The sequence below is a fragment of the Mchenga conophoros genome, linkage group LG8, assembly GCF_057382185.1.
Source record: "Mchenga conophoros isolate Kocher_MC1m ecotype Shallow Benthic linkage group LG8, M_conophoros_male_GT1.1, whole genome shotgun sequence".
NCBI lineage: Eukaryota > Metazoa > Chordata > Actinopteri > Cichliformes > Cichlidae > Mchenga > Mchenga conophoros.
Genome location: NC_140533.1, coordinates 8,050,343 through 8,072,821, shown reverse-complemented (window position 1 = coordinate 8,072,821; position 22,479 = coordinate 8,050,343). Strand labels below are relative to the sequence as shown.

At 41.2% G+C, this 22,479-nt stretch overlaps 1 protein-coding gene across 1 annotated transcript in view; it reads right to left on the bottom strand.

Annotated features, from left to right (window-relative positions):
- Window positions 1-22,479, bottom strand: part of spata20 (spermatogenesis associated 20) — a 53,533-nt gene that overhangs the window by 18,973 nt on the left and 12,081 nt on the right. The window contains exons 13-15 of the mRNA XM_085283807.1: window positions 16,172-16,380; window positions 7,908-8,107; window positions 4,521-4,601 (exon numbers count right to left, since the gene is read on the bottom strand). Coding sequence (XP_085139933.1) covers window positions 4,521-4,601; window positions 7,908-8,107; window positions 16,172-16,380 — 490 coding nt within the window. The remainder of the gene's footprint in view (window positions 1-4,520; window positions 4,602-7,907; window positions 8,108-16,171; window positions 16,381-22,479) is intronic.

Below are 22,479 nucleotides of genomic sequence, written 5' to 3'. Positions count from 1 at the left end.
TTAGACATGGCTAAAGTTTCAAGCCATATTTAAGCATATGATAAAGTAACCCCTGTAAAGCCAAAACTAAGGCTTTACATTCAGAGTTATTTAGTACGTCAGCACTAAATCCACACCCATCTGCTGCTCAATCCCTCTGTTTAAAAAATGTAACCAATCAGAAGGAAAGCTATGTTAAAAGTAAGTGGAAAGGCGCTAAAAAAAGCTGGTTTCTAACAGCAGTGAAGGGCTTCACAAAGGTTCACTATAAAATAAGCATTATTCTAAACACTGAACCATTAAACTGGAACAGTTTGCAGCTGAGAGTGAAGTGGTGGGAATGAGAATCAGCACCTCCAAATCTGGGGGCATGGTCCTCAGCCGGAAAATGGGTGGAGTGTCCAGTCCGGGTCAGGGACGAGTTCCTGCCCCAAGTGGAGGAGTTTAAGTATCTCGGGGTCTTGTTCACGAGTGACGGGAGAAGGGAGCGGGAGATTGATGGTCCATCATGTTGAAGAGAGAGCTGAGTATAAAGCGAAGCCCTCAATTTACCAGTAGTTCTACACCCCTACCCTCAACTATGGTCACAACCTGTGGGTAGTGACCAAATGAACAAGATCGCGGATACAAGCGGAGGAAATGAGCTTCCTCCGAAGGGTGGCTGGCCTCTGCCTTAGAGATAGGGTGAGAAGTTCAGCCATCCAGGAGGGACTCAGAGTAGAGCCGCTGCTCCTCCACATTGGAAGGAGCCAGTTGAGGTGGTTCAGTCATCTCATAAGGCGGCCTCCTGGGCGCCTCCTGGGTGAGGTGTTCTGGGCATGTCCCAGCCAGGAGGAAGCCCCAGGGCAGACCCAGGACAAGCTGGAGAGATTATATCTCTCGGTTGGCCTGGGAACGCCTTGGTGTTACCCCGGACAAGCTGGAGGAGGTGGCTGGGGAGAGGGAGAGGTGTGGGCTTCTCTGTTTATGCTGCTGATTAAATTGCTGATTAAATTTCTTGATAATCAATTAACAGGCGAACTGCTTGAGCACAGTTTTATTTTTTCTTAATTTCTTCCTTTTCCCTTCCTCTAGTTTGTAATCACATCACGTACATGTGAACTTTTGTCCTCACTTATTTATCTTATATTTGCATGTGAAACTGTGTATCTCCCAGAATGTGTTTATGTGCTCCAAGTGTTGCTTGTGAACAAACTGTATCAGAAAGTCCGTGAGTGTATTTTACATCTGCTGTAGGCAGTGATGCCATTCCTCTCAAAGTGTGATGTCTCATCTCCAAAAATAGGTTTATGTGCATGTTTATTGTTGTGCAGGACCATCAAATCTCATCCTGGCTGAGACAGCTTCTACTGCCACTAAAGTTGGCTCTTGCCACTATATCTGGACACACACAGATACTATGTGCACACACACTCTGTCCTCTGCCTCATTTACTCCCTCTCAGCCTCCCCCTTCATCTCACTCTGAAGGCTCATTAGAACAAAATCTGTATCTGACGTGTCACTCAAACAGACTCCAGGAGTCTTTGTTTCTTTGCTTCTAAAAGCACAAATGCACAGTTATACTGTAAACTGTTCCATCTTTACATTCAGTATCTAACAAGATACCAGTGAAGCCTCTTTTTTTCTATTCCATGTCTTCGAGATAAAAAATAAATACATAAAATTTCCTCGACTATAATGTTTCTACTTCTTTTCTGTATTCTTTTTAACCATATTACTGTTTTCAGTCCAAAGAACATTTTATTCTTTTACTCTAAGTGGTGTAGTGCTGATCACTTACTGCCTCACAACAAGAAGGCTCCTGGTTCACCTCTCTGTATAAAGTCTGTGTGTTTTCTGTGCACGCTGAAGTTTATTTGTGTGTGTATGTAGCAGCTACACTGATCCATCATAGTCATCATGAAATGAAAGAAAACAAGAGGAGGACATTTCCGAGTGTTGGATTGATTTTTGAATCACAGTGTAATTTGACAGTGCATTTGCGGAGCTTCTCGATTATCTCATCTCCTTAACTTTTTCCCCACCGGGCATTTTTGTCAATGAAAAACTTGAAGTGTGCTGAAGAGCACAGGAGTGACAGCTGAGTCATTTTACACAAGAAAAACAAACAAACAGGGACAAATTTCTCATACGTCACTACACAAGGGCTCGTCTGTGAGATGGCCTCCTCATGCGCGATTACAATACGAGGCTACAATTTAGCCTACATAGTCACTGCTGCTGCCAGCATTTATCCACCCACCTGGTGGGGTGACCATGATACCCCATCAGCCTTACGTGGCTAAGGGGTAAAAAATGGTGACAGAAAGAGAAGCTGGAATTGCACAGGAGGAAATGACACCACCGAATGGGCCGATCACAGCTGCACTGACATGACGTGGTTACCATTCTGAGGGGCTGCAGCGTAAAATCAATGAGCAATAAAAACTAAATTTTTCATGACCAACTTTCTCATTTAAATGAACCCAACTTGAAAATAAACCTGTCTTTATTATTGATGTGACCATTTCTCCTGACTGAGACAGTACCCCATCAGAGAAATCACTGTCATTACCCTGAATATAACATGGCTGAGCATGTGACAGTACACAGTGTACATCAGCCTTAATAATACATCCATCCTGATAATGGCTCCATCCAGCTCGGTCCTGATCTGTGTCTCTCTGCGGGGATCTGGAATGGCTTGATGTTACTGCAGCCACTGCCTGATACTGCACAACTCATCTATATTTCAGTAGGGCAGTGTGGAGTGTGTGTGTGTGTGTGTGTGTGTGTGTGTGTGTGTGTGTGTGTGTGTGTGTGTGTGTGTGTGTGTGTGTGAGAAAAGACAGGGCGAGAGATGGAGTGGACAATCACTGCTTTAATTTAGTAGTCTAATTCTGGTTGCAAGCTGGGCAAATAAGTGAATTTAAAGAGCAGTGTTATAGTGAGAGCTGTGAATCTATGCTGGAGCCCTTTCTTTGTTGAGTTTCACTTACTCAACAAGCTTGTAAAGATTCTTTTTACAATTTAACCCAGCGGTCCCCCACCCCCGGGCCTCGGACCGGTACCGGTCCGTGAGTCGTTTGGTCCCAGGCCACGAGAGTTGAGGCTCAGGTGTGAAATGTATGGTTTTCAGGGTTTTTATCGGTTTTCAGCGTTATTTTATCGTTTTTATCGTTAACTCGGTTTTCCTTGGTCTTTTCACGTGTGTTATGAATAAATCTTCTTTTTTTCGGTACCAGTACTAGTTTTATTTTGTTGTATTTATCCGCGACACCTTAAAGGCCGGTCCATGAAAATATTGTCGGGCATAAACCGGTCCGTGGTGCAAAAAAGGTTGGAGACCGCTGATTCAACCCACAAAGTGACAAAAGCAGCAGAACACAACAACACCAAGGAGCTTTCCTGTGGATGCACTCTGGACCTTAACATCCATAACAGACAGTGACTGTCTCCGACCTCACCCTCTCAAAGTCAAAGCCACGCAGAAATTTTTCTTCCATGCTGTCAAGATGTTCTGAGATAGAGGCTGGCACCAAATCACAGGCATGTGTGAAAGCATGGCCTTTTTAAGTCAACTCAGATCTGACCACATCAGACGTAAAGGCAAATAGTCACATGAAATTTTCAATTTCATTACACCCACCCCCCCCACAGAATGACACAGAATACTAGAAACTAGTATTTTCACCTGAGATTTTTTATGTATTTTTTTGATAAACAAGTTACAGTAAGTAAAAGGTCTCTTTTATCTAAATTCTGTTACTGGCTCATCTTCTAGCTTTGTTTCCTTTTGTGTCAAAATTTTCTAAAAAAGACATTTTTTTAACGCTCACAAATTGGAAACCTCTGGTGCTTGTTTGACAATCTTTTAGGTTTTACTCTAACATGTTCAGTTTACAAAGAAAGCAGGTTAAAGGCACTCCCACACTGGATTTTCACCACGGGTAACCTGCCATTATATACAATTTATGCTGTTGTTGTTTTTTTAACATTTATTATATTTAGTGTGAAACACAGAGAAACATTTTTTGTCTGAAAGCACTGAAAAATGTTGGCTAGCCACAGTGAATTTAAGACTGACTCAGACTGACAGCTGTCCAGTTCTTAACTACCAGCCTCCATCAGGGCTAGCAGGAAGACAAGTAAGGCCTTCACCGACTGCAGAGTTAAGATTTAGACCTACTGGGCCTTTCAATGTCAGCAACGGGCTTTAAGGTCAACTAATGCCCCCAAAGAGATAGCTGGGAAGTTATTACACTGAGGAGTGGAAAAGAGAGAAGCTCAGGCTGACCTTTAAAAAACCACACTTAAATCAGCCAACGCCACAGGCGCTGTTCTACGTTGGGCTCACTCTGCTTCTGTGTGTCAGTGTGTGTGCACGTTTAGAAGGTTAGTGCAAATCTGCTGCCTCCTTAAAGACACTGACGCTGGAGTAAATCAGCATGCGTCTACAAAGCTGAAAGCTGATCTTTGCTTTAGCGATTGGTGATATATTTTTCTCAGTTTGTCGAAATGATGCATCACTTTCAATCAAACATGATGTTGAAAGCTTACCTTATACGGGAGGAAGAGGGACTTGACTGCTGCTAGGAGACTTGTGGTATCTGGAGCATCCCTCTGGCCACAGATCACAATCTAAAAAAGATAAATAAAAAAAAATAGAAGAGGGAGGGTGAGGAAAAAAAGATTATGTGGATGAAAGAAGAAGGAAGAAAGAGGAAAGAAGTATAATAAGACCAAAGCAATGGGGGGGAAAGGTGACACGTGGGACGAGGAGATTGAGAGGAAGTGATATAGGTCAGTACTGTATTTGTAGCACTAACAAGGGAGGCAGGTGTTTTCTCTGGGATTGCCTTCCCCTGCTTTACTTCTCAGTTTGTTACCCTCGCGCTGTTACCCTGACCTGTCACCCTGTCATCTATGACAGACAAACCCCTAACTAATCCTGTTTTAGGCTCCTGTTATTCCCTTCTCTCACACGCTTTCAAACTTAAAATTTTCTTTGAGTGTTACAGAAACTTTGGGCTAACTCCTGCTGTGCCTGCTAGTTTTGGTGGTTTCAGGCTAAACTGAGGGTGTTAATATTTCAAAGCAGTTACATAACTGAACAGCTGAAATAATCCCTTAAATGCACAAGTCCTGTTTAAAAACAGGGGGAAATGATTAAGAGTCTGTGTGTCCAGGGATTAGATGTGCAGGGAGTTTAGAGAGGTGCTGTCCTCAGATGACCTACGGGCCATGAAATGGGGTGAAAAATATGTATCAACAAATTAGCTGCTTGCTTAAGGAGGACTCTTGTAAACAAATGTTTATCCAAACAGGGTTTATATGATGGGCGCTGAGCTTCCAAGTTAATAATGAAAAAGTAGCAGCGGGAGGAGAAACAGCACAGGACATAAATATTGTGAATGGTGAGGATATTGAAGGCTACTTGGCTCTAACTCCACTTTCATTAGTCAGTAAATTACACACACAGCCACTTTGTTCACAGTCTAACTCATGATTATTACTGGGATCGAGGTTTACCAATGAAGCTAAAGAAATACAACATTGTTTAAAAAAATTCTTATTTTTTTAATTACTGCAAAACTTTCATACATTCCAGTTTCATTATATATAAAGTGAAAGATTTTTCATCCTTCATTTGATTTAGAACACTTCCTCAGCTTAAGGATGTGCGTGACTACTTGACTAGATGACTGTCGCTGCTGGTTGGTACCAGACATTCTGCTCATTTAATCTAATTGTTAACATTTCAATCGATGCCAGCAATTTATTGTGTCGTAAAGGTTATGCATCCATGAGCCACCAGATGGAGCTGCAGCCCCAAGATCGCTGTAGAAACCCCCATAAATCTGTAAATCTAGGCTTGATCCTTTATTTAAGTCACTGCTAGTCAAGCTGGTTTGATAGTCTGATCGGACAAAGGAGGGAGAAAGGTTTCACCCACCACAGCAGGGCTGTAACTAAAGATTATTCATGTAGTGATCTAATTTGCCTTTTTCTTTAACTTTCTAAAACGGACCCATTCAGACCTGGCGTCACAGCTCCAGGGTGCGGGCGGTTTAAATAATCACGCACTGCGGTAGTGCTGTTGTGGGAGGAAAGCTCCACTTTGCACAATCTACATTTAATGTTTATCTTAATCTCTCATTTCCATTTTCTTCCGTCCTCCTTGTTTTGCGGTCAGTTACAAAAACACATTTACGTGGTACTAGCGTCTGATGCGTCGACAATAAATTTCTGCGCAGGCGATGTCGTCGATTATGCTGAGGAATAGTTGCAGCCCTACACCACACGCACACTCCTGTGCAGCCCCTCATTTAGTCGACTAAGAAATTAGTTGCCAGGAGCTGAGATCAATCAAAAACTGATTTACAATACAAAAACAACTTCTGAACACAATGTTACTTATTACTTTAAAAGCAGACACAAATGTGATATAAAAACAGAATGGACTTGACTGAACTAAAAAGCTCCCTGCTATCTTTTTTCATTAAATGAAAAATCGTTTTGATTTCAGGGAACAAAAATCGTAACTTTTTTTTTTTTTTGTTCAGTAAAAGATGTTTAACAGTGATAACGTAAATGTGGGTCACAAACTGATCCAGGTGGGCCGCGCAGCACAATTTACAATAAATACCTAAAAAAATATATTTGATTCTTACAAACAAATTACATTTCAAGTGCACAGAAAAGCATCGTTTTAAAAGTCACACCTTTTAGACTTTTATACAACTTAATCCTGTTTGATAACTTTATAAAATTAGATGCACTTATTATTTAACCCTACAGGATAAAATCCTTTAGGATTGGTTTCAAAATCAACACATTTTTATTTTAAAAGTTTTGGGATTCTAAAGAACTTCTGAGGGTTTAAGGGGTTTCAAAATAACTTATTTTTCATTATTATTATTATTATTATTATTATTATTCAGGTTTTCAGACCATTTCCTGATCTTGAACTCATCTCACATTTCATAGTAACCAGGAAACTTAATTTGGAAAGAAAAACTAAGATTAAAACAAATGAATGACAAAACACGCACAGGAAACGTTTCATTTTTCATTTGTGAGACGATCAGAGTGACTAAAAGTTTTGTGTGTCCCATTTCAAACTGTGCCGTGGAAGTTTAGGAATGGCTGAAACACAATACAGTAAAGTACAGTACAGTAGGGCTGCTTGCTGTGAGGAATAGTATACGTTATCTCTGTCTTTCACTTTTTGCAATATTTGTTATTATAAAAAAAGTTAACAAACAGACATGACTTTAGGCTCTGGTTGCTTCATGGCATCTGTAGTTTGACCAACTAAAGAGAGAACTTTATTACCCAAATATGCAAACATCATCAATCAATAAAACTTTATTTGCAGTGCTGTGGAGAGATGTAGTGGAATAGTTTCATACTGATTCACGTTCACTTTACTGCATGGTTACTGAGTATACAAGAGAATCAGTTAAATCTGTTTCACCAGCTTCTTGTTCAGCTTTTGTTTCTGCTATGCCACATCATTTTCTTCAGTTTTTGTTTACCGCTAAATGCAAATTGCATGACAAACTGTGTTTGCACAATACATCATTCAAGCAGAAACCTTTGCCTTTAGTGGGTGGATGCAAAAATCAATTTGGGCTGGCAGCCTGGCAAACACCTGCTCTCCAAGCCAACCTGGCTTTTAGGACAACTGTCTTTGGCTAACACCAATCAACAGTGGCACTTTAAATGCGTAATATTAAATCAAGTCTACTTTGACTATCCTACCAATACCAATTGTAAAGTATTATCTGGTTGTCATAGTAACTAAAACCCACCAGTAGCCCTGATTCCTACATGCAAAACTCAAAAGACTTTAATAACCGGTGAACTCACAGGACAACATAAATCCTTCTGGTGCCTGAACTTGTTCCCCTTCATGATCATGTGTGTTAGTTTCAAACTCACCTGTTTAAGTGTGTAGTGCTGGGCCATAAGAGCTCGCACCATTTCAGGCAAGGCTATGGGAACAGTGGTCAGACGGTCAGAGAATGCCGTCAGTAGCTGCTGGGACTTCTGGAGCCACTCCTGTCTTCCAGTGTAGTGGGACAGACGAAGGAGGTTGAACGCTGAGACTGAGTTAGCACTGGGCTCAGCTCCATCCTGATCTGAGACGCAAAGACAAACAAAAGATGCTCAACAGTTACAGTCTAAGACCTTGAATATACTCTGAATCAAGAAAACAGAGGAGTTATTTAAATGAAACCGAGTATAAAGTTATAGTCACACTAAAACCGTGGTCAGAGATTTCAGCATGAGCATATTTATTGCACAATTGTGCAAAGAATTTGCAAACTCACTGGCTTTGAACGACTCCTCTGAAGATACACTTCAGTTGTTTGGAGACAGGCTGCTTTTCACCAGGCAACGTGCAATAAAAATACTCACAGCAACTACTTGCAAATTGTTCACCGATAGCAAAAAACTTCAATGCAATTACCAGGCGACCAGTGATTATTCCTAGTTACAGAGATGTTGCCATCCTATTTTTACTCTAGTGTGACTGAGCCATAAGACGGGGATTAGGACTTGATACAAAACAGACTCACTCACAACACAACTCATTTATTGTTATCTGAAACAAGGTCCTGGGAAGGTGCACAAAAAACAATAATCAACTTAAGCATTATTTTGTCTTTTAGATATTCTTCACTAAAGTTGGCTTCAATTTTTGCCCAGTGACTGCATTGAAGTCTTTTGCTGTCGGTGACCGACTGAAACTGAATGTTTGAACATTCAGTTGTGGAAACACAGGTATTGCCCACTAAGTTCAGCAAATTGTCCTCTTTTTTTTGTTTGTTTGTTTAAAATGCCAACATCAATCAACAAAAGCTTCTTTTTTATTTTTCAATTTTATTTTTAATGAAAAAAATCATTTTAAAAAAATAATAAAAAATGAATGCAGGTTTAGGAAATTTCATGCTTAATTTTTCAGACTCAGATTATGCTCAGTGTTTTATAAACTCTATGGCATAGCAATGCGTTGTACGTTATTTTTAACTAATGTGATTTGTCTAAACATGAACAAACATTAAAAGTTTCGCTTTTAAATCCAGAATGATGCCATGCTTGTAATCCAAATGTGGATGCAATGCCTTTCTGTGTGATGTGATGGACACAACAGATAACCCTATGAATGGCTCTGTTCAGTGACTGGTCCTTATCATTCATATCAGTGTCTAATGAGAACCTGGAAGGTGATGTTCCCATAACCTCTGCCCTTGCTACATGATTGCTTCTCAGGCCTGAGTTCTGTGTTTCTGAATGTGTGTGAGTGTGCTTTTTATTGTCCAACACAATTTACTCTTTAAGTTAAACTGCACATTTTGAGCAAAACCTGGAAATGTAGAGTTGTAGAGTTCTGACTTCTAAGTATTTACAGCAAAATGGCCCTACACAGCCACACAGCTGTCCTGTACACTGCATATTCAATATGTTTTATAATGAGCACGAATTACCATCATCCATGCGTGACTGAAATGCAGAAATACTTTGATTTGCATGTTTCTGGACTCCACAGCAAGGAAGTTTCAGCACACACACACACACACACTGTAAACACACACAGAGGTTTAACCTGAGAGTCTGTTTGCTTTCAACATTTCACATCTCATCTCTTAAGGATCCCCATGGAAGGAGGGCAGATGAAGGCGTGACAGTACTGCTTCCAAACAGACACACACATAGAAAACTTGCTGTCAGCACAGAAACACACACTCACTGCAGTAAAGCACTACTTAAGACTTTTATCAGTTTTTTAAAGTCTACAAAAACAGCTGAAGCAGTCTCAAGTTGATGTATCCTGTATTTTTCTGTCTTTTTAAATGGGAATACATCTGACAATGCACTGTGACCACGAGAGATAAAAAGTGTTTTCACAAACAACTGATTTTCAACTACAAAACAAAGACGGATATTGTGCATAATTGCAACCTTAGTCTTCAAAAACAAATACACACAAGGGAGGCTGAGGCGAGGGGATGTAGAGTGGCAGCATAGTGGGGTAATCCGTCTTGCGGTGACAGGCCACGCTGCTGGGACCGGCGTCCACACTGCAGCGGGTGTAGCGTCACTAATGGGCTTCAACCCCACACAGCGCCGCCACCATAATGGCTCCGTCAATCCTCTCAGATGAGAGAGCTCTCACGTGTCAGCTTCGATAAACACACACAGATGCAGGTGTGACGGCGCGCAGGGACAAGCGCTCCAAAACACACAAGCTCAGGCTGCCATCATCTCTGATCTGTCCCACATTTCATAATAAAAATAACAATCACCAAAAGATCTGCATTTCCAACTGAAAAATGATGAATCCTGTCATGGAGGAAAAGAAAAGATGTAACGTGAGATCCATTTGGAAGGGAGAAAGACGAGCCTACTGACTGTATTAGTAAGGAGAAAAAAAATTAACTGAGTCGAGATGACAAAAGAGTTATGAATAAAAATACAAGTGGGAGTAGGAAGCTGTTGAAATAGATGGTCCCTGTCAGACAGAGCAGCTTGGGAGCAAAAACAAATAGGCAACTACATCCAAATTGGAATCTACAGCCTGGCAGATCAAAGGTGCATGTCAGCACGTAGACAAAGTGTCAGTTTCTCTGACATGCCACCAGCCATCAGTTACAGAAGTGGATTGGCAACTGAAGAAAGGCTGGAGTGCACATCCAGGCCAGGACCATTTATTTTTATATCCCCAGTCCTTTGGTACAAAAAAAAAATCTCCTTTTTCTACAGATTTGCAACATTAAAGAAGTTCTTGAGGAAAAGTTTTTTTGTTTTTTACGAGCTAAGCAAAAAGTATAGACCAGGGATCGGCAACCTGCGGCTCCGGAGCCGCATGCGGCTCTTTAGTCCTTGTACTGCGGCTCCGCGTGGTCTGGGAAAATAAATTAGAAGTATTTAGCTGAAGTGTGTTTTATTTGTGATTAGTTATTTTTTTAACTTGTAGTTCTAAATTGGAAGATTATTGTGATATTGAAATATAAAATAAAATTATATTTTATTATTTTTTCATCGCTCAAAATAAGCGTCACACTCGCGGAAGCCGGTATACCCGCCGAAGCGCCGTGCATTTATCGAGACTTTCAACCCCAGGTAGGCCAATTATGGATCTTCGGATCCACATTATGTCAGCAGCTGTTCTCCACCGTGAACTATGTTAAAAACAAACACCGCTCACGCCTCACAGATGACAGCTTACAGTCCTGCGTAAAGATGAAAGTGACTTAATAAAGCCCCGATTTTCAGACGCTGTGCGCGGAGGTTCAGGAGCGGAAGTCCCACTGTAAACATACCACGCAGACCCGACGATGTTTCCATGAACGTGCTTTTCAGCATCTCTTTATTGACCACTTTTCACACACGGTTGCTGTACGCATACAGCCGGCTGTAGCTTTTCAGCTCACAGCCCGACACACACCAACACAACAGCCGAGAGCACAGACGTTAAGGCGGCGAGGCGAGATTGCGGGTGCCGCTCAGGTGCGTCCGCCTCCCCTGCAGCGGCATTGCAGACGATGCCCCGCCACACACATCAACCTGGTAAAATACATATTTAGGCAGAATTTTGCAAATATCTATTTTTCATCTTTTAGCAGCATAGTGCTTTTTTTCCAATTGTTTTTTCAAAGTCAGGTCAAGGCTCCAAAAGCCCAAAGGCGATATAACAGTTTTTGTTTGCTACATGGATCATTTTAGTTCAGCTGGGTGTCTTTCCTTTTGTTATATTTCTTTAAGAGTTCAAAATGTGTTAATTACATAAATAACATGTAATTTTCTCTGTAGCACTTCATGGATTTCATAAGCAACACACCTTAGTTGAAGCATAAAGGTAAAAAACAAAACAAAATAATATATGCAGTGTTATCTTCATTTTAGATGTCAAAAAGTATTTGCGGCTCCCAGTGTTTCTTTTGCGTGGAAACCGGGTCCAAGTGGCTCTTTGGGTGTTAAAGGTTGCAGACCCCTGGTATAGACCATTATATTTTCAGACACTGTACAGAATATGTATATATGCGGATGGGTTTCTTGGACATTTGTTTATATTTAACGGCGCAGCGAGTCTCTTTACAGAAACTCTTTAAATCTTTTAGCTTTCTTGGCTAACAGATTAGCTACCTGCTTAGCTACCTGAAGCCTGAGCTCCTTCCACAGACGTTTACAGGACTGAGGTCTGGAGACTGGCTAGCCTTGTTTGGAAGAACAGATATGTTGAGTGTGACCCAAAGAACATATCTGTTCTTCCAAACATGGCAGGTTAGGTTGATGTGAGTGAGTTTCATCTGACCGCAGCACTTATTCCAAGCCTTCTCTGAATTATTTAGCTGTTCAATGGGAAAGTTAAGATTTGGTCTTGCCGACCATGGCGGACAGACTGGAATGGAAGAAACTAATTCTGTGGACAGGTGTGCTTTACACACATAACACATTGAGATCAGGAGTATCTGTAATTGACTGATTGTTTGTAACGTGGCACACAACCAATCAGTGGGAACCAGAATTCTGGCTGGGCTGTAGGGAATCAAGTACTTCACTTTCACTTAATGAGACGCAAATCTATTTAGAACTTTTATGTAATGTGTTTTTTCTGAACTTTTGGTTAATATTCCGTCTCACTTAATTAAAATGAAACCATCATAAAAAATAGAGACTGTTCATTTCTTAGTAAATGAGCAAACTTACAAATTCAGCAAGTGACCAAATAATATTTTCCCGCACTCTAAGTAACAGCTAAGAAGGCACTAATATTTTAATCACCAAAACTAAGCACAAACTTCTGGGATGGCCAGCAACCCATAATAGTAGTTACATAATTCATTTAAAAATTCTCCAACAGCACACACACTAAAGGGGGGGGGGGGGGGGGGGGGGGGGGGGTCAGTAGACACTATAACTGTCTGTCTTGGGACACCTATCAGTCAAAGTGACTGTGCCCCGAACGTGACTATCCAGCTGGAAAAGTTGGAAAAATTCACCCAATTCAGGATTGAATCTCTGAAACAGCAGGCTGTCAGTCTGTCTGCACAGTGCTACTTCTTCTACTTCTATAGTAATACACTGTTTCATCACTACCTTTTACATAAGAAGATTTTAATTAGCAAAACTTTAGGCATCTAAAGGAATTATTTCTACAAAACTCCAAACTTTCCACTGCAGGAAAGGTTTAAGTTCTTAGTGGAAAACAAGGTTAGACAACATTTTTCATTTTTAGTGGCCATTCGTGTACCTTGTTCAATCTATTTCTAACCTTTTTAATCATTCAATTTATTCTCTACAGTTATATGCCAATTTTAGATTAGATCAGATATTTTCAGTGCATTTGTGATAAATAACGAACAAACACATAAATACTGGCCTTACACAGCTTGTCCACTAGGGGCCTGGCCCAAATGTCCCACATCTCATCACAGCTCCATCAATCACTTATATTATGTTAGATATTGCTGAAAATATTGTCCTCAAAGGTTTCCTGCACCATGCTGATGCTAGTCTAATGCAATGCCACCTGTTTTGTCATTTACCAGGTTCAAAATCATTGTAAAGCTGAGGCACAGGACCAGGTCAAAGACAAGACTTCAGTCACTGGGAAATCAGTAGGATTGTTTCTGGGTTGGGTTTCATTTCCTCAAGCAGAAAACAGATTTTTATTTATCGAATAGCCTGAAACAAAACAACACTCTAGTACTGTTTGTAAGGAAAACTATTTGCGGCCCAATTGTGCTTATATTTGTAATCAACATGAAAAGGCCCATACTGAGGAAGGAAAAGAAACAAACCCTACAAGGCTAAAAGGTAAGTACGAGGGCAGCAAGGAAGAACATGTAATAATTGGAAAAGAATGAAGATGTAAGCAAGATGAGAGCAGGCAGAAGCAGAAGGTGGGTTTGAGATTCCCACTGCAGATTGTCGTCCTGTTCCAGCCTGTCAGGAGCAGATGGACTGAGAGACAGAAAGAAGACATATTTGACAGGCCTGGTGATCAAAGTAGCCGAAGAATCAGAGCATCAGTCTTTGAGTGCTTTCAAGTTGAAGAGGTTCAGCTTGAATGAGTGAGGCTTTTACAGTGCTGAAGGTAGATAGGAGGAGGTCAATACTCCTCTGCTCCCCTCTTTTATCCTCCAGCTATTCATCAGTCTATCCACCAATCTGTGCCTTCTTGCCTTTTCACTAACATTTAAAGTGTAGCAATAGAGGGAGACTGACAGAGATATTACAGACGAGGCTTCCATCGTGTTAAGATCCAAATCGATCAATAAGGTGGAAGATATACATAGGCGAGAAAGAGATGGACGGTACATGAAAAGATGAGCAATTAATGATTACGCTCATCCAGTAACTCAGCATCCATTCATGCCTCCTCTGTTTGTTTAACTCAGTGTGGTCAACTTCTGCCAATTTCCAATTCTGCAGACACATCTCAAACTTAGTATTTATTCATCTCTCTGAGCTACATCCTCACACTTTGCCTGAGCCGCAGCGGTATTCTGCAGTAGTGCTATTAATCTTTCACCTGTTTGTCAATCCAACCTGCATCTTTAAACACACTTGCCACATGCCCCACAGTAGCAGCACCAGTTTGTTATTTATGTTCTAACAGCTCAACAGAACTTCCAATATTACAGCAGATGTGTGTACATGCCTGTAGCACTTTCGGCCTGTTGCTTAGTCGACTGGCATCATTTTCTGATGTCACATTTGACTCCATGTGTATCCAAAGCTTGAACCCTTCTCAGTTTGTTAATCACTTGACTTATTTTTCTACTGCTTGACAGGAGCAGCTGGAAGCTTAAAAAAAAACCATTACATGACTGCTTAACAAAATTACCCTAAGTTTTCTACAGACATTTGTGAGCCCAGGAGAATGGACGTTAAAGACTTTTCCTGATCACCTCTGTGCTCATCTAACAACACAATCACTGCATTCGAGCACTCGTGCTCCTTTCAGTTACTAATCTGGGCAAATCTTCAGGTCTAATATCAAAACTGTTGTTCCTTGAAGACCCACTTAAAGCTATTCAAGACCACAGACTTCCATTTAACACACTTTTGACTCCATGGCTAATTTGCCTCTTTGTATAAACTGTATATTATCCATAGGACTTAAAGTCAGAGGAGCTGACTATAGGGTTCATATAGTGGTTATAGATCGGTCGGTGTGTGTGTGTGTGTGTGTGTGTGTGTGTGTGTGTGTGTGTGTGTGTGTGTGAGATCATTAAGGTAGCTACATTATATCTCTTATATGTAGTGTATGTTGAAACTTTACAGAGCAGTTAGATTTCTAGAGGGTTAAAATACAACATTCAAAAACACTAGCAAGTTTTTAAACAGAAGAAGTTAGTTATTCAGTATGAGTCACAAAAAATGCTAAATACAAACTGTGATGTTTTTGTTGGCTTTCATATTTTAGAAACAAAAGACGTATGAATCACTATAGCTCAGAGTACAATCACTCAAATTGTCCGCTCTATGACACTGTAAAATTACACTCCTTGCGGATTCCTAATTGCCACAGGCGACATTACCATCATGCTCTGACATGATGGTAATGTCTTCCAGAGTTATGTATTTAAATTCACTACTAATATTGTAGACACAGGTAAGATAACAGAGATTTCAGATATCTAAGTAGTTTATTTTCATTTTATAAGAAAGAAATCATGTTTGCCTCAACACCCATACTGAGATGATCTACCAATCTATCAGCACCTACATTTCCACTCCAGGTACCTATTCTGTCCCTGAAACTTCAAAGAAAGAAAAGGTTCCTTTACACTGTTGTTCATATGTGATTCCACTTCAGTCTGAAGAACCTCAGAGATTAGGCAAATTAGTTCACTGATGTAGAAACAGCTATTCTGACAAGACTTTCTAAAAACATGGCAAACCAGACGTTCCAGCTGTGTAAGCCTCTCTTGTCTTGCTCAAACAGAGCAATCAAAAGCTGTGCTTGGGCCAGATTTAAATGTTATCTTTATAAAAAGTAAGTTATCCTAACAAAAAGCAGTCACCACTCACACATCCCTAAACTTCCAGAATGTGCCAACCCCCTGAGCAGGGACTTTGCTGGGGGTAAGATATTGTAGTTCTTATTGAAGTTAAGTGCATTGAGCATCTTCAAATGTTCCTATGGTAAAAAAAAAAAAAAAAAAGCAGCTAATGCATCCATCCCTCACCCTCTTTCAGCTGCAGCAGTACTGTGCTGTCAGTGGGATCACTGCAGAAGTAGCCTCCGCCCTGATCATCCCAGAACAACACGTCCTGCCTCAGCTGCAGCTCCTCAGCCCACTGCAGCCACTCTGTTTGTAGCGTGGCCTCGTACAGGTCCAGCAAACCACATATGATGAAGGCATAGTCATCCAGGAAGCCAGAGATAGACGGAGATCTGCAGAGCGCAGAGGGAGAAAGTGAAAATCAGAGGAGCAGGAGAGGAGAGTGGGAATCAGGACAATTTTCATTAAGAATTTATTGATCGATGCGTTGACATGAGTTACTTTTAGTGAACTAGTTTTGCTTTGTTTTTTTCTCCATTCCATGCTTTACTTTTTTATACTGCCTGAGGAAGACAAACAGCCAGATGCTAAAGAAATGTGGAGGGACTGCCTTACAAAGGCATTACAAAGAGCCTGAAGGAGATACTTGGGACAATCCACGACTACATTATAATACACATAGTTAGCTGAGTATAATCACTTCCTGAAGCATTTTTCTCAATGTGTAATTATTCATCTGTGTTTCTATAGTAAAGGCAAAGACATTCGCATAGGCACACAACTGCATACATAAGATGTCTGACGTTTGAAGTAACTCTTTTTCCTCCTCCACTTCATTCAGACGAGTTCTTTTGTCCTACCAATTTCTCCCAATTTTACAAATCATTCTCTGTCAGTGAAATTGATTCTGATTTATTGTTCAAGACTTGTCCTTCACAATGTTGCTACTGAGTCGCTGCAAATCAGCTTCTAAATTCGAGGGTTATTCCACCCCGTGCTACTTTTCCCCTCCAATTCTTATGACGACACCCCGTCTGAGTGAGTGCATGGGGACAGACAGTGACAGGAGGCCAGACAGTGCTGTGACATGAGAGGCTGATGGCTGGCAGTCAAGAGGCTAAAAACAGGAGGTGCACTTGGAGAAGATAAAGTGCATGACTTTAAGGTCATGGAGAGGTGAGGAGTCAGAGAGCAGCTTTTCTTCCCCAGAAAAAAGGTTGATTCATGAGCCAACTCATACACAGAGCAAAAGCACTTGTTCTAGCCAACTCAACTCAGTATAGGACTCTGCAAAAGTCCTGACCCACCCCCTCTTTTCTTTTGTTTCCATGGAGCCAGAATTTCTTGTTATTTTTAAATTGGCCTTAAGCAAAAGTTCTGAGGCTTTCTGAAGTGGCTTTGGCCACTTTATTCACTCGTTTCAGTCCCTGTAAACTTACAATTATCATATAGATTATTATGTAAAATCTGAGGCCATGGTTCTCAGCCGGAAAAGGGTGGAGTGCCCACTCCGGGTCGGGGATGAGTTCCTGCCCCAAGTGGAAGAGTTCAAGGTTCTCGGGGTCTTGTTCGCGAGTGATGGGAGAAGGGAGCCGGAGATCGACAGATGGATTGGTGCTGCGGCCGCAGTGATGCAGCTGGTCGAGCTACGTCCCTACCCTCAACTATGGCCACGAGCTGTGGGTAGTGACCGAAAGAACGAGATCGCGGATACAAGCGGCAGAAATGAGCTTCCTCCGAAGGGTGGCTGGCCTCTCCCTTAGAGATAGGGTGAGAAGTTCAGCCATCCGCGAGGGGCTCAGAGTACAGCTGCTGCTCCTCCACATTGGAAGGAGCCAGCTGAGGTGGTTCGGGCATCTGACAAGGATGCCTCCTGAGCGCCTCCTGGGTGAGGTTTTCCAGGCATGTCCCACCAGGAGGAGGCCCTGATCTATGTTTACACATAGCAAATAAATGATTTTTCTTATATTTTCTATATAATTAAAGGAATGTGATTTCTTTTTTTGTCAACAAGGAGGCCGTTGTTTTTTGAGTTTGAAACATAAATAATTCCTTCCAGCAACTTGATGTAAGTAAGTATCCAAAACATACAAGTTTCATTTATATAATTTTTAAGGGATCTTATACCTGTTTTCACTCTTGTATACTTTTCATACAAGTTTCACACAAGACATAAATCTTATAAAGTTTGTATCTATATATCTTTTCCATATGGGGTACACGTACTGGAAAATTATTTACTAGGACTCACCTATCACACGACTGGAGAGCGCAAACTCCGCCATTGTCGTTTTCCATCAAACACTCGTTAAAACAGCAACCTACAGGTATGTTAGCGCACTCATCCCTGACTGTCCGAGGGAAGGGCGGGGTCACACGTTGAAACAGACGCAAGGCAGCCCAGGCGGGGAAATTTTTCTTTTACATTTTGCGACTCATATTATTTCTCTATCTGATAAGAAAACTATTCAATCAGATAGTTATTTGTGGTGAATGAAATACAGTTACACTTTCAAGCACTTTTAAGCGCCACATCTAAAAATTCAAGCACTTTTCAAACCTTGAAAAGACAACATTAAAATTCAAGCATTTTCAAGTATTTCAAGCACCCGTACGAACCCTGTTACAAGTCCTTTAAGATGCCCAGACAAATATTCCTTGAGATTGATAAAGAAATTATAAGAAATCTTGACCATAAGAATTCAAGCTGTGCTGAAGAATAAATCTGGTCATTCCAGTTATTGCTTGACAGAACTGTGAAAACTCGTTTTTTGCCTCATATTCTGTACTTCCATTTATGCTTGCACGTTTCAGTAAATCGCTGCATTCATTTCCCACTTTCCTTACAAAATATAAAGAAATTTTACACTGGCTTAATACTTTTGCACAGTACTGAGCTTATAAAGCAGATATATATACAGTAGGGGTGCAACGATATTCGTATCGATATTGAACCGTTCGATACAGTGCTTTCGGTTCGGTACGCATATGTATCGAACAATACAACATTTGTAATTTATTTTATCAACTTTCCTTCTGACGATGCTGTCTGTGTGGAGCGCTCAGTGAATCTGCGTTCGACTACTCCGCCTAGGCTGCACTGTCGAGCGCAGATCCACTGAGCGCTCCACACAGACAGCATAGTCAGGAGGAAGAGCGCAGGGCAAGCTAGCGAGACAGAAGTTAAGCTCTCCTTGCAAGATGGACCTCCCCCACCCTCATTCAGATCTGGCGTTTGGAATTATTTTGGTTTTCATGTGACGTATGACCCTGAAGGTAAGCGAGTCATGGACTAAAGTAAAACAGTATGTTGGATGTGCCATGCAATGCTTAATTAACTAGTGTGTTAGCGCAGTTAGCTCGTTAACGTGTTGGCCGTCTAGCCCCATGCACGGGGCGATCGGCGGTAGCGCGTTAACGGAGATTTGCCGTGTTGTGGCGTTAAGGTCATTTCAACGAGATTAACCTGAAAGCACTAGTGGGAACACAACGAATATGACTGCACATTTACGCCGACATCATCCTAGTGCAAAGACAAAAACAACAAGCATGCTACTAACTTTAGCCGAGTCATTTAGACAGCTTTTAGCACAGGATTCTCCTTATGCTGCTGAGAATATAGCCCAGAAGAAGCGGACAGTATAGCTTTTATTTTGGAAAGAGCCATTTCTCTGTAATAAACTCTCTTTTCCAAAGATGCATGATTCCTCAATCAGATACAGGGCTTGCAAAATCGCTAGCCCGACGTCCTGGAGCTAGCGATCTTTCCAGTCGGGCTACAAAAATCTCTCTGCCCTGCCCGTCGGGCTATTGTAGGAAAAATATATGTCAATGCTTTTGCATTCTTTCAGAAACGTAGCTGGGTAATTATGTCATTGGCATCGGTGAGCCACTGTCAATATGTGACATATTGAAATCGCGTTTGAATTTGCGCTTGTTTTTTTGCTTTCACTTTGCAATGACAGCACTGATCTGTGAGTGATGATAATTTGCGCACCAATTCCTCTGACATCGTCTTATTAATCGTTAGCTTACTATGCAAACATGACAAGTGAAATCTCCCGCAGCTTAAACATGTGAGAGGTTGATCACGCAGAGAATCGCTGAAATTATGTGAGTGCGTGTGTAAAAGTAGCAGGATTTATATTTCAGTTCTGCTGAGCCAAATAAGACAGGTCGGGGTGAAGAAGTGACAGCCAAAGAAAAGCTTACCACAAAACGGAGAAGTTATGACAAATGAGACTATAAGGCAAAAAGAAAGTGCAGCTTTATGGTTTCATGGACAAAAGAATTTCTGTGGCTGCAATATGATGAGCTAAATAACCAGGGGTGCACATAAGTGGTCCGCAGGTGCGCATTCTGAGTCATTAATAAAACAATGTAGCTAACCCTAACAGAAGCCTATGATACTCTGCAGACCCTTGAAATTAATTTGAATGCCCTCATCTAATTGCTCTTTATGCGCCAGCCCATCAGCGTGTGTGGGATTGTGTATAAAACTGTAATTGAACGGCAGTGAGGTGGAAAAAGAATAACTGCTTATGACACTATTAGAGTGCAGTCAAAATCACATTTGATTATTGGCTCAAAAAGTTTGAATTTGCATTACTACATATTATTGTGATCTTTGGAAAAACAAGCAAACAGACCCACACAGTAATGACAGGCTCATGCTTAAAAAGCCAGATTCATTTTAGCACAAGAAAATAACATTTAATTTAAACTGCAACAGTCATTGAATGAAAACAAACCATCCTTAAAACTAACATCATTAAAAATCAAATCAAATTGGTGGGCATTGGGGGGGTGGGGCTTGGAGCCTATCCCAGCTACCATAGTGCGACGGGCAGAGTACACCCTGGACAGGTCGCGAGCCTGATGCAAGGCTAACATTAAACTAAAACAAAATAAAATAAATTAGGGGGCTCCACTATAGGTCAGCTGGTTGACCAGGTAATACATATGCCCCAACAAGGGTCTGGGCTCCATTTCTCCCCACACAATTTCATCTGGCCCCACCCTTTCTTCCTACTTTGGATAGTACAGAGTAGACTGCAGTCTAATAATTCTACAATGCCAAAAAAGAAATCTTAAAAAAACAACTAATTGAGAAGTTATCTCTGCTAAGTGTAGTGCTGAAGAGGCTACAGCAGCAGCCTGAGTAATGAGTCAACATCACCAGTGACCCACTTGCCATGGCTATACTGGATCCATTGTCATGCCTTCCTTTGGTTCCTAAAGACCTTGGTGATACTCTTCATGATCAGCTCCTCAACATTACCACGGCCTATTAACCCAGTTAGCCCGAGCACCTACTATTCCTCCTGGTAAATTAGCGCACGGCCCATATGTGCCTGGCCTGGTGTGACAGAGTGATTTACCAATGTACAGAAAGTAAACCAGCCCTGAGAAAAGGGCTTTGGTAAGCACTCTCAGTGCCGACCCCATCTTGAATTGGAACATTATGAATGAGAGACAGGCTGTGGAAGACAGAGGCTCGTGGTGTCTATCTGTTTATATGTGTGTTTAAAATTGCATGCATTTCATGCTGTGATGTGGGCTTCCTGGCATATTTTTCTGCTGATTCGGCCATACTGCATACTCACTCATTCGTAGTAACTAGGACATAGGGCTAGCCAACAGAACGGGGACACCTGGAGTGATGGTGTAGAATCAACAAGAGACTCTGTTCGTTCCGCTGTGTTTGTCACACTGATGAGAAATTCTGTTTGTATTTGGTCGTCTTGGCCATTTCAACACAAAAACCAGAGCTTAAGCTTAACAGTATTAGCTTAACTCTGTGCCATCTTCCACTTCATGTTAGGCTTAACTGTAAAAGGTTAAAAATCAAACACGGCACCCCGTAAAAGAAAACAGTCATTCTAAGACAAAACAGATTTTGTACTGTTGCTATGTAGGCTGAAAAAAACTCATCACGAGTCATTCAACAGGCGTCTTTAACCCAGTTAACACAGGGCCAGTCTTGTCTCAGATAGACAAAATGATAGAAACTAAAAGAGAAAAACTAATTACTGACCTGCAGCATGTAAATGTGGCTTTGCTATAACCAGGTTACTAGAATGCATGTGAACATGTTCTCTGATTTCTCAGAGTAACCTGATTTATCCAGATATAACCGTTTCCTGTTTGCAAATAAACAGCCATCTCAGTACAGAACTACTGCGTACCGCTCCTCTACTACAAAGTGGAAAAAAAAACCATTTTCCACATCCTATTTAACAATGTCACACAGTACAAAAGGGACAAAGCTGTCTGTCATTTGGCATTGAGAAGCTCAAGATTATAACCTCATATCATCAACATCTGGAAAAATCCTGGTGTGGAGGATCATCCCTTGCAATTAGGCCTGGGTCTCCAGTTCTAACAGGACAGTCTTCAAAGACCACACAGTCATCAGCCTGAAGGTAGAAAGACTGAGATTCTAGACCACAGAGTGAGAGATTAGAAACCTGACGTTATGATGTGACGTC